At 56.4% G+C, this 13,652-nt stretch overlaps 1 protein-coding gene across 2 annotated transcripts in view; it reads right to left on the bottom strand.

Annotated features, from left to right (window-relative positions):
- Positions 1–4,342: 4,342 nt before the first annotated feature.
- TMEM132E (transmembrane protein 132E) overlaps positions 4,343–13,652 on the bottom strand; it is a gene marked incomplete at its 5' end in the record, with an annotated part of 53,671 nt that continues 44,361 nt past the window's right edge. For both annotated transcript variants that reach the window (XM_081028179.1, XM_081028178.1), the window contains 5 exons: positions 4,343–6,453; positions 7,387–7,578; positions 8,481–8,769; positions 10,569–10,774; positions 13,245–13,388. In XM_081028179.1, coding sequence (XP_080884305.1) covers positions 5,407–6,453; positions 7,387–7,578; positions 8,481–8,769; positions 10,569–10,774; positions 13,245–13,388 — 1,878 coding nt within the window. In that variant the 3' untranslated portion in view covers positions 4,343–5,406. The remainder of the gene's footprint in view (positions 6,454–7,386; positions 7,579–8,480; positions 8,770–10,568; positions 10,775–13,244; positions 13,389–13,652) is intronic.

The following is a 13,652-nucleotide window of genomic DNA, read 5'->3' as shown; positions in this document are numbered from 1 at the left end:
GGCACTAGAGGGTCTATCTGGCCCCTGGAATCTAGCTGACAGTCCTGGCTTGTTCCAGAAATGGGCAGTGCCAGGCTCATGGCCACATGACCAGTCAATAGCAGAGCGAGAACTCCCACCGAGCCCCTGGACTCCCAGCCTGGTGCTCTGGCCACTGCATCAGAATGATTCTCTGAACTCCAGATCCCCACCGAGGAGAGCTGTAGGAACCTAATGTTTGAATCCTGGCTCTGCTTTCCCCAAAAATAAGACCGGGTCTTATATTAATTTTTGCTCCAAAAGACACATTAGGGCTTAAGCTCAGGGGGTGTCATCCTGAAAAATCATGCCAGGGCTTTTTTTCCTGTTTGGTCTTATTTTCAGGGAAACACGGTATTTGCTGTGTGGCATGAGACAAGACATATAATTTCTCTGAGGCCCAGTTTTGTCATCTGTAAAATGGGTATAATAGCACCTACACTACTTGGTTATTGTGAAGAGTCAGTGAAATGATGGCTCTAAAGTGGTCACATGTAGCGAGTGCTCAGTAAATGTTAGTGATTTAATTATCTTACTTCCCCTGTGCTCGGCACTGTCAGATCTGTGACAAGGATTTAATCAGCACTCACTGTGCTACCATGGCAGGGGTGAGGGTAGAGGGGATGGCCTTAGCCTCTCAGTTTCTCTTCCTTAGGCCCCAGAGGCTAAAAGGACAGCCAGTATCCCAAGGGAAAGGGCAGGTATGCCGACGCACACCCACTTCCCTATGCTGGGTATTTCCGCTTGTGCTGCCAGCTCTCCTTACAAGCCCAGCTCAGCACCTTGCTCAGGAAAAGGCCCTGCTGGTTCTCTGCTCAAACGGTGACCAAGAGAGGATCAGATGGTTGTCCGTTGTGACAGTCAGCTGGGCATGGAGTTCCCGGTAGGGGAGGGAGTACGGTCCCTCTAACAATGGCAGGGAGGCAAGAATGCTCCCTGTTCCATCTGCCTCAAACACTATCTATGATCTAAGCCTTAAATGGGGACCCCACAGCTTGCCTCCATCATTGAGCACATCTCTTTAGAGGCCCCTCCCGATCCCCTTCGCACCTCCGAATCTCTCCAACCTCATTCCCCTTCCATTGCCACTGTTGCTTCAGGATGTAACAGAAAGAGAGTAGGTTTGTAGCTGCCCACCAGGTCACGTCAAAGCTGGAGACCGTGGGCAAGTTATTTGCCCTGTATTCCTGTCTTCTTATCTATAAAACGGGAGTGGTGATTTCTCTGTCTCTAGATGTTTGGTAGCAACACAGGCATTGAAACAGTGAGGCCTCTTCGGGGAGGTCAGTGAACACTGCCTAGTAGTGGCGAATTCTGTGTTTGTACAAATGGGGAAGCAAGGGTCCAGAGCTCGTGCTGCACTGGCTGAAGGTCACACAGCAAATGTACAGTCAGACCCCAGGAGGCCCTGCTCACCTGTCTCGGGAAGTTTCATCCCTTCAAATGCGAGTTTCCTTTTCCAGCCCATTTATTGTGTTTTTCCATTTTTTTCTCAGTTTGGCTCCCAAGTGTCTACCCCTCTCCCCAAAGCCTCCTCGTGGAGGGGGGGCACAGTGACTGTCACATAGGAGGTGCCTGTCAGTATTTGTCGAAGATAAGCATGGAGGCATGTCCAGGGCTGATGCGGAGAGGGGAGCTGGCAGTGTGGACATGGGACAGGGAACAGAGCACCGGTGTGCAGACAGCTCCAGGCGGCTTCTCCACGTCTCTGCTTCTGCCTTCACTGGCCCCGGCTGTCTGAGAAATCTCATTTTGCTCGCAAGCTGATTCATGGGCCTGGTTCCCCGTGCTCCCAGAGCAACTCTCTGTCAATAACTATTCTTTACAAGGTCCCTCGATTCATTTTTTCGGGGTTGAAGACACATTTTTAAAGAGGAGTTCAGTACCAGGGCCATTCCAGAGTGGCTGTTAACTTAATGTCCCGCCTCATTCCTCCAAGCCTGCTCCCTCGTGAACTACATGGGGGTCAGGACTTGCCATGTCTAGCAATTGCCTCTGAAGTCTCACATTTGGACAGGGGGGTGAGGAATGAAGAGAAAGGGATACAAATGACAGGATGGGGAGGCAGACAGGGTGCTGGCTCTGTCATTAGTTGGCTGTGTGACTTTGGACCAATGGCTCCCCTCTCTGGGTCCTCATTTTCCCGTTTGTGAAAGTCTGCATGCTGACACACACCATTAGCATAGCATCCACTGTTTCCCCCGGAGTGGCCTGGTCTCTGAGGTTCCTTTGAAAGGAGGTCTTGGCCTCAAGCAGCAGCTCGTGTCCCCTCTCCCTCCTCCCGTGTTGGGTAATGCAGTTGGCCAAGTCTGCAGCTGAAAACTGCAGCTCTCTTGTTCCCACTGTGCTGGCCCTCAACCTTTCTGCTGCAGCCTCTTCCTAATGGGTCTCCTTGATCCTCCAATTCTTTTTTTTTTCACCCAGGGAGAGGGAAACGAGCTGGATCTCTGAGAAGTCTGAGCCTGACTCCCAAATGCACGCTGAGCCCCTCCCCTCACTCCCTCTGGCCTCCATATCTTTGCATATATGTGTTTGTGTTTCCCTATCACCAGGGACTCCTACTCCAGGCATGGGGAAAGCAAGTGCAGAGACATGGCACGAAGAGGAAGCATGGCATGTCAGGCGTGCAGCCTCCAGGCTGTCACACCCACCATCCTCCCTCCCTGGAATGTCTCTGACCCCACCCTCAGTAAATTCAGTTTGAGACCATCTCCGCGCTTCCTTTGTGCCCCACCAACCCAGGGCAAAACTATCATGGATAGCATCCATCATCCCAGACGACCATGGCCAGCTGACTGGTCCATCTTCTCTGTGGGACTGGTGCTCCTTGGGGACAGGCTCAGGGTTTTGCCTCCATACTCCCCGTCAGGGCTTAGCACATAATAGGAGCTTTGTGTGTTGAATACACAAATGGATCCATGTTTCAACACCCCCTCCCATGCACCCCTTCCCACACATACACATCCAAGAGAATAGAAAATCCCCAAATGCACAATCATGCAAAAGCCATTTTTAGTTTGTTGAGCACTTGCCCATTCCAGGCACCCTGCATCAAGAAAAAGAACTGAGACCTCCCTCTGGTAGGTCACTGGCAGGGCTTATTTGAATAAGTGTCCTGGAGAGCTGGCAGGCAAAGCCCCACTGGTTCTGCCCTGGGCACTGCTTCCCTGTAGCTCCCTCCTGGCTGCTGAGCCACACCCATTTGTTGTTGCTAACACATTTTGGGCAGAGCTGGCCAATCTCTAGTCTTCCTTTCAGGCCCACACTTTACCTGAAAATGAAGCCTGGATGTGGGAAACTCCATAGTGGAGAACCGCTACGTGGTTCTCCAGGGTCTGTCTTAGGAGTTGTGTCTGCAGTTGGGCACCGTGCAGAGAGCTTTACACACCTGATATCATTGAATCCTTACAAGCCCCCAGGACTGCTGTGATGAGTTGAGCAGCTAGGACTATGGAAGGCAGGTGTCCTTCCGTGGTGGCAAGAGCATGTTGGGCCAGGTGCCAATGCAGCTGGTCCTGCCCCTGGTCCATTCTGCAACAGATGCTGGTTGCTGTGCCTTCTCCTCTCCCCTCTCCCGGGTGGTTGCTGTAGCCACCTGTGCAGGGCACTGGAGGCCGGTCAGGCAGCCTTGGCTGGGCTTCCTCTTGGGACAGGCGCTTCTGTGCTGCCAGGGGCTGCTTATACCTGGGAGTGTCTCCCAGGGCCAGGAGAGGCCATGTGCATACACAGGCCAGGTGTGCCTGTGAAGGGCTACGGCCCAGCCCACGGCCCTCTGGACGGGAGCGGGACACCCCACAGCCTTCGATCTCCACTGCCTGGTTCCTGCCATGGAGACCATCAGCCTTTCCCCATCAATCCATGGAGAAAGGAGGCCTTCCTGAGAGGAAGCGACAATGATGAAGAGGAACCTCCTCTGAGAGGAGGGCTGAAAGCAGTGAAGGAAACAAGTGAGCTCAGGCGTGCTTAGCACCCTGTCTCACCTCTCTTCTTATTTTTCTGTTCCCTCTCACCGCGCCCCCCCCTCCCCAGCATTTCTCTGGAGGCCCTGAGGCCGGCCCCTCCTTCCTGAGCCAATCATGGCGGACTCCCAGAGGAGGCACCTCTTTGCAAGGGCACATTTCTGGGTCAGCAAAGCCTTCATGCTTTGATGTGGGCATCTCCACAGCACCAGAGGTCTAAGGGACCTGGATGTTGGAGGAAGAGAAGGGCTGCGGTTGGGCTCAGTAATGTTTCCATTTCATGTCATTTAGTGTGCATGTGTGTACACGTGTGTGTGTGCTTATGCACACAAGGAAGAGACAGATTAGCCACCATGTTGTCTGTTCTCCGGGAGCCCCCACCTCCAATCTGGTCGCCTCCATTTATTTAAGAAAAATCCAACACAGTGGTGGGTAAAACCCGAGAGAAAAGTGGCTGTGGGATGGGGGAGGGAGACGCTTCGCTCCCTTACTCCTTGCCCATCCCAAGGTTCTTCACAGCATTCTCTGGTGCCCTTTCTCCCCTTCCCATTGGATCCATTTCCTGGGAGGGTCGGGCGGGGGGAAATGGGTGGCTGTCCCTGAAGAGAGGGAAGGAGTGGTCAGCAGAGCAGGAGTGGCTAAGGCGAAGTGTTGACTTTGCTATGTGGTGGGTGGGAAGCACGCAGGCCTCCCTGGACCCACCCAGACCATGGTGCTCTGGCTTGGCTGGAGGTGGCTTGGCTGGAAGTGTCCAGAGGACTCCGCCCCCTTTAGGTTCCTGCCCACAGTCCGTGAGGGCAGAAGAGGAAGTCCTGCACTCTCAGGAAGGTGCCTGGCCCGGCCCCAGACCTCTCTGGGGTCAGCTCCCAGGTCCTGTGAAGGGACTGGGGAGGACCCCCAAAACCAGAAGCTGCTACAAGTGTCCTCCCACATCCCAAATATTTTGTCCACAGCAAGACCCTTGGTGGGGCAGGCAGCCACCACCTCCCCACCCTACAGGATGGAAATCCCTGAATAGTGGTTTAAGAAAACTCTTTGTGCAGCTAGTGACACAAGACCCCCAGGCCCCCCCCCCCCCCACAGTGGGACCACAGAGGACATGGGAGACAGGGGCGGGGCACCGTGTGAGCCCACCTGGCCCCAAGCTTGGCCTCCGTGCCTCCCTGTTGGGGCAGGCCGTTCCTCTAGGAGGGGACGTTTGGAAGAGGTGGAATCAGGGCTGGAATTGCTTCCTCCCAGCAAGTTCCGGAGGCGGGAGCCCTCGATCTGCTTCGGCAGAAGAGGGTAAGAGCGTGAGGCCGTGAGAAAGACCAGAGGAGGGAGGCTGCAGGGGGCCGGGCGTGTGCAACCCAAGCCCCGCCCTGGGTCAGTGCGAGCCGGAGTCCTGGCTGCGCCCCACGCAGAGCCTACCCCGTGGGCGCAGGACGCCTCACGCAACCTCTTTGATTCTGCGCATGTAATTGTGCAGATCTGGGGGGGCAGCAGCGGGCCGCGGGGTGCCAGCCCCTTCCCGGCAGCCCCAGCCCAGGTCCTCTTCGTCGTCGTCCTCCTCTTCGCCGGCGGGCACCGAGTCATAGGCCAGCTCCTCTGTGGGCAGCGTGGTGAAGGTGGTAAACTTGACCCGTTTGCGCTTGGAGGTGGGCGAGCTGGCCGCGTCCTCCGCCTGGTCCCGGGCCGAGCCCCCGGAGGAGCCGTCGCCCCGCCCGTGCACCTGGCTCTGGACGCTGGTCTGCGAACTGCCGCTGCTGTGGTGGTCGCCGTGGCAGCAGGCGGGCACGGCCTCCAGCGGGTTGCCGGGGGGCGGCGACAGCTCCCCCTGCACCCGCAGAGGCTGCCCGTTGCCCAGGAACACCCAGTGGTGAGAGTGGTCCATGCTGGTCTGGCCCTCGGGCGGGATGCGCTTGTGCCGGTAGCGCAGCACGAAGACGAAGCAGTTGATGAGGAAGACGAGGATGGCGAGGCAGAAGACGCCCAGCAGGGCGTACATGCCGATCTCCAGGTCCGTCAGCCCCCGTGGTATCTGCTGGAAGCCCGTGGGCAGCGGCAGGAAGTCTTCTGTGGGCAGCACGGCTGGACTGGCAGTGCCCGCGGCCTCGGGTGGGGGCACCGCCGTGCCTGGGGGGCCAGCTCCTCGGGCCTCGCCCCCGCCCGGCCCCGGCTGGCTAGGGCCCGGGTAGTCGTACGTGGGGTCCTCCTCGTCCCGCCCGAAGTGCACGCGCAGGCCCACGGGAGTCGTAGCCAGAACACTCTTGCGCTTGGTTTTCTGGCAACTCTCTGAGATGGTGAGCTCGGCACGGAGCAGCTCCCCTGCTCCCTCGGCTTCTGCCACCACCAGCGGGAAGGCCCGATCCTGGGTCACAGTAGCCACCCGCTCGTCCAGACTGCTCACCAGCAGCCCGTAGTCCCGGGGGCTGTAGAGGGAGAGTGGGGCCACGGTGCCATCACTGTAGGACAGCCAGAGGCTCAGGAAGGCTTCCTGGAGGAGGAGAAGCGGACAGGCGTCAGAGAGCTAGTCCCGCTGGCTTCCTTGCCTGAGAGTGAGGTCTGTGAGGGCAGAGACCAAGGCGTCCTGGCGCCCTACAGCATTCCCAGTGCTGAAGCTGTGCCCGGCAGGTGCCAGGTACTCAGGGAAAACTGTTTGAGCGGGAGTCCTCCTCTGGACATTGTGAGGAGCGTACAAGGCACGTGATAGCCACCTACTGCTTCAAGAATTTCCTTGCCCACTTCACCCTTCTCCCCTAGATGAGCTAAAGGTAAGTTCTGCCTTGGGTCTAACTCAGGTCCCTTTTGCTGCAAGCGTAACCCCACATCTCTATGCCTGAGCTCGGTATCCTCCCCATCTGGCACTTGGAGATTGAGAACACATGCCTAACCCTAGTCTTCCGTGTCTGTTAATACCTTCTGAGAGTCGCCCACCCTGCAGATGAGGAAGCAGGGCCCAGAGACAAGGGATTGGCCTGGGTCACAGCGCAAATTAGGGGCAGAGGACTTCGGGCTCCTGACTCCTGCTTTGGTGCTCAACGCCCACCTTCTCACTCCCCGTGCTCCCACTTGTCACCTTTCCACCATTGCCTGTAGCTAGTGCCCTGGTATGTCTGTGGGGGGCTGAGATGGGTGAGGGTAATTCCTGGGGGTGGAGGCAGAGGTGATGGGCCCTCTGAGAATCGGGGAGGGGGAACCCTCAGTCAGAATGTCTCTCCAGCAAGGAAGGGCAGCAGGTGCAGAAGCGAGACCTTGGCCAGACGTCCTGTGCAGATGGCAGGGGGATGGGGTGGGGCAGGTATGCAGGGCATGGGGGGTAACTAGATCTTCCGTTAATTTGGGGGACTCATGGCTCAAGGGCAGGCCAGAGCCTGAAAGTCCTTCCACACCCCAAGCCCCAGGGCTGGCAGACTGGGCATCCAGTTACCTGCTTGAGGAAGCTGAGGGTCTGCTGGGCAGCCGTGGTGGCGAGGATGGTGTGGCTGCTCCCTGGGCTGGGCCGTAAGGAGAGGGCAAGGCTGGCCACCACCTGGGCCTGCAGCTGTGTGATGCTGACCTTCTCCTCTGTCACCGTCAGCAGTGTTTCCCCTAGCACAGACTCCGTCAGTGGGGACACCACCTGAGGCAGAGCGGGGCGGGGGTGGGTGAGGGCCAGGAAAACAGCACCCCCAGGATCACCAACAAGGAAGGAATCCCAGTGCTGCTGGAAAACAGGCCCAGGGAATGGGGCAGGCTGGGAGGCTCTGCCTTAGGTGTGTAACTGGTAATCAGGGGCCAGGGGCCAGGCAAGGGTCAGGGGCTCATAGGAGCAAGGATGAGAGGGATGGAAACAGAGTTTTAAGGAAAACAATAGCCCTGCACAGTGATAAACAGCAATCGATATTCCACCCTCAATGTCAGCGAGACAAGAGGGAGTGGTGGCGACTGTGGAAATGCCCTAGTATTGACTCTAGCAGCTTCTTGCCAGGTGGGAAGGCAGGCCCAGTGTTGTCAGATTCATAGTTTGTAAAGCCAGAAATCTATATTTCTAAAAAACGAAAAACTTCCCAAGTTTTAAATTTTGGATCAATTGTTTTGCCAACAAAGAGGTCTGCAGGCAGGTTCCAGCCCATGGAGTCATGATGTACCATCTATTGGGTAAAGGATTTCTACCCAGGCACGCAGTTGTCAAGGAGGAAGGTCAGAGTTGCGTTCCTAAATGCGGAACTCCCTCTCCTGGCCCCTTGGCTGCCCGAGCCCTCTCACCTGCTCCCCATCCTCATCCACATCTGCTCTCAGGGACCACACTGAGCAATGCAAGGCTCATACGCATAAGCATAAGATAAATGCTTAGAGGGAAATCCAAGGGTGAAGCTGAAGGACCTGGACCTCTGATGGTGGAATTTCAGGCAGAGGGGCAGGTAGGAAAGAGCCTGGCTGGCCTTGCTCCCAGAGGCTGAAGCCCTGGAAATCCTGTCCTAGGAACGTCTGCGTCCTCCGCCCACAGGAACACAAGGCTCCCGGCACTGCCCTTGTGCCTACCTTGAAGGGGGTGGTGCCTGGCTCCAGGCCTGCCAACGTGCTGCTGTCTACCATGCGTGCCACTCGGGGGTCACCCACCCGCATGAAGTTGCTGACCAGTTTGGTGACCTCCACGAGCCAGTCCGGGCCCAGCATGGTGACCACCTGGTCGGTGCCCTCGGATGACATCGTGTGGAACTGAGTGAAAACCTGCAGAGTGGCATGCTGGTACTGCAGGGTGCAGCCACGGCTGGCGCTCTGACGCCGCTCCTCTTCCTCCTCGTCCTCATCCTCGCTCTCCCGGGCTGACCTGGGGGGTGGGCAGGGGTCAGGGTTCCTCACCTTGGCAATGACCTGCACAAGCCCCCTCCCTCCCATCCTCTCCCTCTGCTGGCCGCTCCCCAGCTCCTGTGGGTGGAAGCTGTGCAAATGCCAAGCCTTCTCCCTGGCTCACTCTTTCTGTCCCTGACAAACGTAGAGGCAGGAGTCCCAGGCTTTTCTCTCCTAGAAAGCGCCTTCTTGACCCCCACCCCCCACCCCGGTCCCTCACGGCCTCTGTTTGGCTTCACCCATGCCTGCAAAAAGCTGGCGTCAAATCCTGACGAGTGCTGCCACGCTTTTAGCGCTAAGCGTGCACCAGGCCCTTTTCTCAGCTCTAAGCTGGAGCAAAGGGGATCCCTGTTACAGAGTGCCAGAAAGCTGGGCTGAATTGTGTCCTACGCTGTGTGGCAAGCAGAACTTGTAAGTGATCAACCTGGGTGTTTATTTAGCTGAGATTTCCAAGCAAAGTGTCAGCCTGGGTTTCTCTTACTTTTTACATTATAGTAAAATGTGAGAGGAGAGAGATAAATTGAGGGAAGAACCGGTGAGCAAAAGGGAACCAGGATGTGATGATTTGGGGAATTCTCAGCCTCTCCAGATTACCAAAAAGGAGAAAACCAGGTTAACTGTCAGGAAAGCGTGCCCTGGAGAGAGAGTAAAGGGTGTAACTACTGCTTTTCTAGTGCTTAGAAGAATCAAGCCATCAGAATATTCATTCACACAGAGGATTCTTTTACCCGTGGGAACTAATGTAATCCTCATAACAATCCTGTGAGGAAGTGTTACCGTGCCCATTTTACAGATGAGGAAACTGGGGCACAGAGAGGTTATGTAAGTAGCCCAAGGTTACCCAGCTAGCAAACAGCAGAATCAGGATTTAAACCCAGGCTAATGGGCTTCAGAGTTTACTACGTCCTCACTACTCAAAGCAGCGTCAGCATCACACAGGAGTTGGTCCAAAATACAGAATCTGTATTTTGACAGGCTAAGCAGGTAAATTGTGTGCCCATTAAAGTTTGAGAGGCTCTGGTCTACACTGCCTTGTTTTTCCGAGTCTCTGCAGAATTAAACCAAGCCCAACTCTCATTTGGCTACTTGCTTCTCTCCCTAGCCCCACCCCTCCCACTCTTCCCTGCTGGCTTTTCTCTCCAGCAGTGAAGAGTGGGTGAGTGGGGTGCACTGAGTTCACATGTACAGGCCTCAAAGATGGGCACTCAGTGTGTGAAGCTGCCCCCCACCCCAGAGAGGGGGTCCCCTGGCTGATTAGCTCACAGATGTGCCCTGGTGTGCGCAGGCTGGGGCATGTGTATACAGGTGTGTGCTGTGCTGCTGTGTCTGCTCCATTTTGTCTGCTGCTTGACTGGTCTCATCCTGCTCCCTAGCCAACTCCTTTCCACTCGTCCTCTAAGACTTAGCTCAAGGGTCACCTCTTCCAGGAAGTATGCCTTGTCTTCTCCTGCAGGAAGAGGTGCTTCTCTCCTTTGTGCCAATCAATTCCCTGTACATAGGGCTTCCTGTGTCCCCTATGCTCTGTGGCATATACATGATGGCTTCCTTGATAGACCCAGAGCTTGGATGAGTCAGGCACTGGCCACACTCACCCCATATCTCAAGCACCTGTCAGTGCCTGGCATACAGTAGTTGCTCAATAAAAGTGTGATGATTGCGCAACTGACCTGCCGACTGTGTACTTCTAGGGCCTTATGTACACATGCAGATCAGACTCTGTACTAGGGCTGTGTCACCCACGAGTGTTTCAAGTATCTGCCACGTGTGGAAGGGCTGTACCTCCGGCCGGGGAGGATAGGTACCCTCCAGCCCTTCACTTGGCTGAGGCGGGCGTCCGAGAGCTCGATGTGCAGGGGCAGCTTGGGGACCCAGACTGTCATTTCCAGGGGGGCACTGAGGACGTCGTAGCGGAAGGTGACCCTGGCATTCATGGACCCGCGAGACTCCTTTCCGCTAACAAATACGTAGTCGCAGCTGCTGGATACCTGGAGGGGGAGGGAGGTTGATTGGCACGTCTTGCCCCACAGGTCTCCCTGTGGGCAGTGCAGGGGACTGCAGTCTGACAAGCAGGGCCACAAGGCTGTTGGAGAGAGAAAGGGCCAGTCACATGAGGCTGAAGGGAAGGGGCTGGGTGGGAGAAGGCATCTAGTTTCATTTCTCTGAGAAGTGTGGGCTTAGGGTGTCCCCGCCTCCATTCTCTTTTCCCAGACATCCTCTCTTAGGGGCTACTGTGGGAGGTGTTTGCTCCCTGGCAAGGAGTCAACATGCACATGCTTTTGTAAGGGGCTGCTTCCGATGTGGCAGACCACACCCAAAGGAGCCTTGAGGCTGCAGGTCCTCAGGACTAGCCGCCCCCCCACCCCATGAGTGCCTGGGCTCTGGAGCAGGTGTCTAGTGGGTAAAATCCTCCACAGTAGAGAAGAGCAGCCTGTGTTGAGTAGGACACCGGTGCTCGACTGTGCAGGGAGGAGATCAGGTGGAGGTGTGGGGGGGTGTGGCAGGTCCACGGCTCCTCCCGGGGCCCCTCTGGCCCCATGGCCCCAGGAAAATGGGCACTAGTTAATTTCTGGCGAGGGGGCTGCTTTAGCCAGGGGTAGAAGGAGGGTAAGGGGAGAGGAAAAATCAGGACCAGAGAACCCCAAGCACAGGCAGGTGGATGGTTGCCACCAATGGCTGCAGCTTTTGCAAATGCATGCCCACCTGGATACCAATTTGCACCTTAACGGTTTCCGGGCTGGGCATATGCCCACTAAACACATCTGGGTGGATACCTGTGCCCATGCACAGAAGTGTCGCTGCCAGTACTTCAGAGCAGATGCAGATGGGTGTGCGTGTCAAATGTGCCCACATGCACACCTTCACACCTCGGAGTGCACACTGTGTGCAGTGCATTTAGGTGGTCTTGCTGGTATATGCCCGTGGGGACGTGCCCTCGTGTGTGGATGCGGCCTGTGTGCTGCAGGTACCCTGAAGACTGGGGGTGGGCTGGGGAGGGGTCTGGGGCTACGGTTCATCTACGGAGATGAGCCCCTGGACTGGCCCACACTCCTGCTAGCTTTCTTACTCATCTCAGAGGGGTGGGTGAAATGGGACAGCAGCCCTGCCAGAAATGCTCATTTCCCTCGTCACGAGGCACAGCATTCCATCGGAAGGCTGGCAGATTCCATTTAGAATATTGGCAAACTCCATAAAGAACCTGAGTGTATTTCATTGAGAACAAAAACAAATTCCATGTAGAATCTTTGCTAATTCCCTTTGGTATTGAAGCCATCACAACTTTGCTCTGGTCCCTCTGGGGCTAGGGCTGGAGGGGGCAGCATGAGCAGCACAGGAAGGTGTTGGGTTCTTGGGAGAAGGCCCATTTCTTCCCGTGCCAGTCTGCCAACATTGGAGGGCCCCAGGGGCCCGGATAAGGTTTCCACTCCCAGGAGGTGATGAGGGTGTGGGACCAAGCCATTTGCTCTGGCTCACTTGGAAGGCAAACTTCCTAGACGGGGGAAAGGATGAGGTGCGCCTCAGGCTCCCCAGACCTGGAGAGATCCAAGGCAGAGCATGGAGAGAGAGAGCATGCACCCCAGGGAACTGGAGGGGGAGGACACCCACACCCCCCTCCTCCAGTTCTCCTTCAAGCCGAAGAATTCACAGGAACCGGGAACAGATTCCAGTGTCAAATCATTTGATTTGCCACTTGCTGGAGGCTGGCACAGCAAACAACCCACCCACCCCCAGGTACCAGGCCTGGACACCTTCCCGCATTTGTGCCTGCTCCCACTACCTCTGACCACTGTCCAAAGCCAGAGGAAGGGGCAAATCTGGAGGCCCCCTGGCAAACTGGGCCATTTGAGTCAGATCAATGCCCTGTTTGCTGGGCTGTGGAGAACCTGGGGCCCAGAGTCGGTCTCTGGGGAAGAGCTCAGGGAGGGCTTTCGGGAGTTGGAGGAGGTGGGATGTGGGTGCCCAGAGTGGGTCCTTCTTTATACAGCTTTACTCCTGGCCTAAATCACATGCTTCTGGCAGCTTCCTCCCTGTGCTGGATTTCCTCGATTGGGAACCAGTACTTTGGCTCAGGGCATGTGTCTGACGGGTCCCCCCCCCAGGTGCCCATTGTCCTGCTTAGTGTCTGTTGCACAGCAAGGACTCAATAACGACATGCCAGATTGGATTGAGTTCAAGCTGTCAACGCTGCCTTCTCCCCTCGGCTTACCAAATGGTCTCTTTCCCATTCCTGCAGGCAGCCCTCCAGGACTGGTGGAGCAGTACCCAGGGCTTTTCCTCATCCCACACAGCATAGACGTGGGATACCTGTAGCTCATCGCCACTCCTGTCCCCACTTTCCTGTCTTCTTGCCTACCTAAAGCACCTGCCTGGGATGTGAATTCCTCTCTGGTTTGGGGCTCTGCTCCCCTCAAAGATCTGAGGCCTTCGTGCCAGGGGCCCCACCTCCAGAAAGCTCACCTTGATGATGTCCTCACTGTCAGACTCACATTCCACCAGGGCGGAGACATCTAGGACGAGGCCAGTCACTTCGATGGCGATGACCTTGACAGGGATGGCCACCGTCCGGCCAGTCAGGATGGCTGTGTTGATGATCTCCGTGTCCTGTAGGGAGCAGAGGAAAGTGGGGCTGCTTGTGGACCACTGCTCTCCCAGGACCACCAATCAAGGCCCCAGTACTCCTCAGCTGAGCATCCTTCCCAGGGGCCACCTGGACACCAGTGCAGAGTGGTGCATTCACCAGCCATACACCTTCTCAGATGTTCTGCTCGCTTGGACTCCTGCAGCAGCTTTCACGGTTTAACCCACTCTGCTGCCAGAAAACAACCCTTCCCCCGTTCCCTCCCATCCTTTCTCCACAGCTTCCAT

The sequence above is a fragment of the Rhinolophus hipposideros genome (genome assembly GCF_964194185.1).
Source record: "Rhinolophus hipposideros genome assembly, chromosome: 20".
NCBI classification, from domain to species: Eukaryota; Metazoa; Chordata; class Mammalia; order Chiroptera; family Rhinolophidae; genus Rhinolophus; species Rhinolophus hipposideros.
This window is presented reverse-complemented; position numbering and strand designations above follow the sequence as displayed.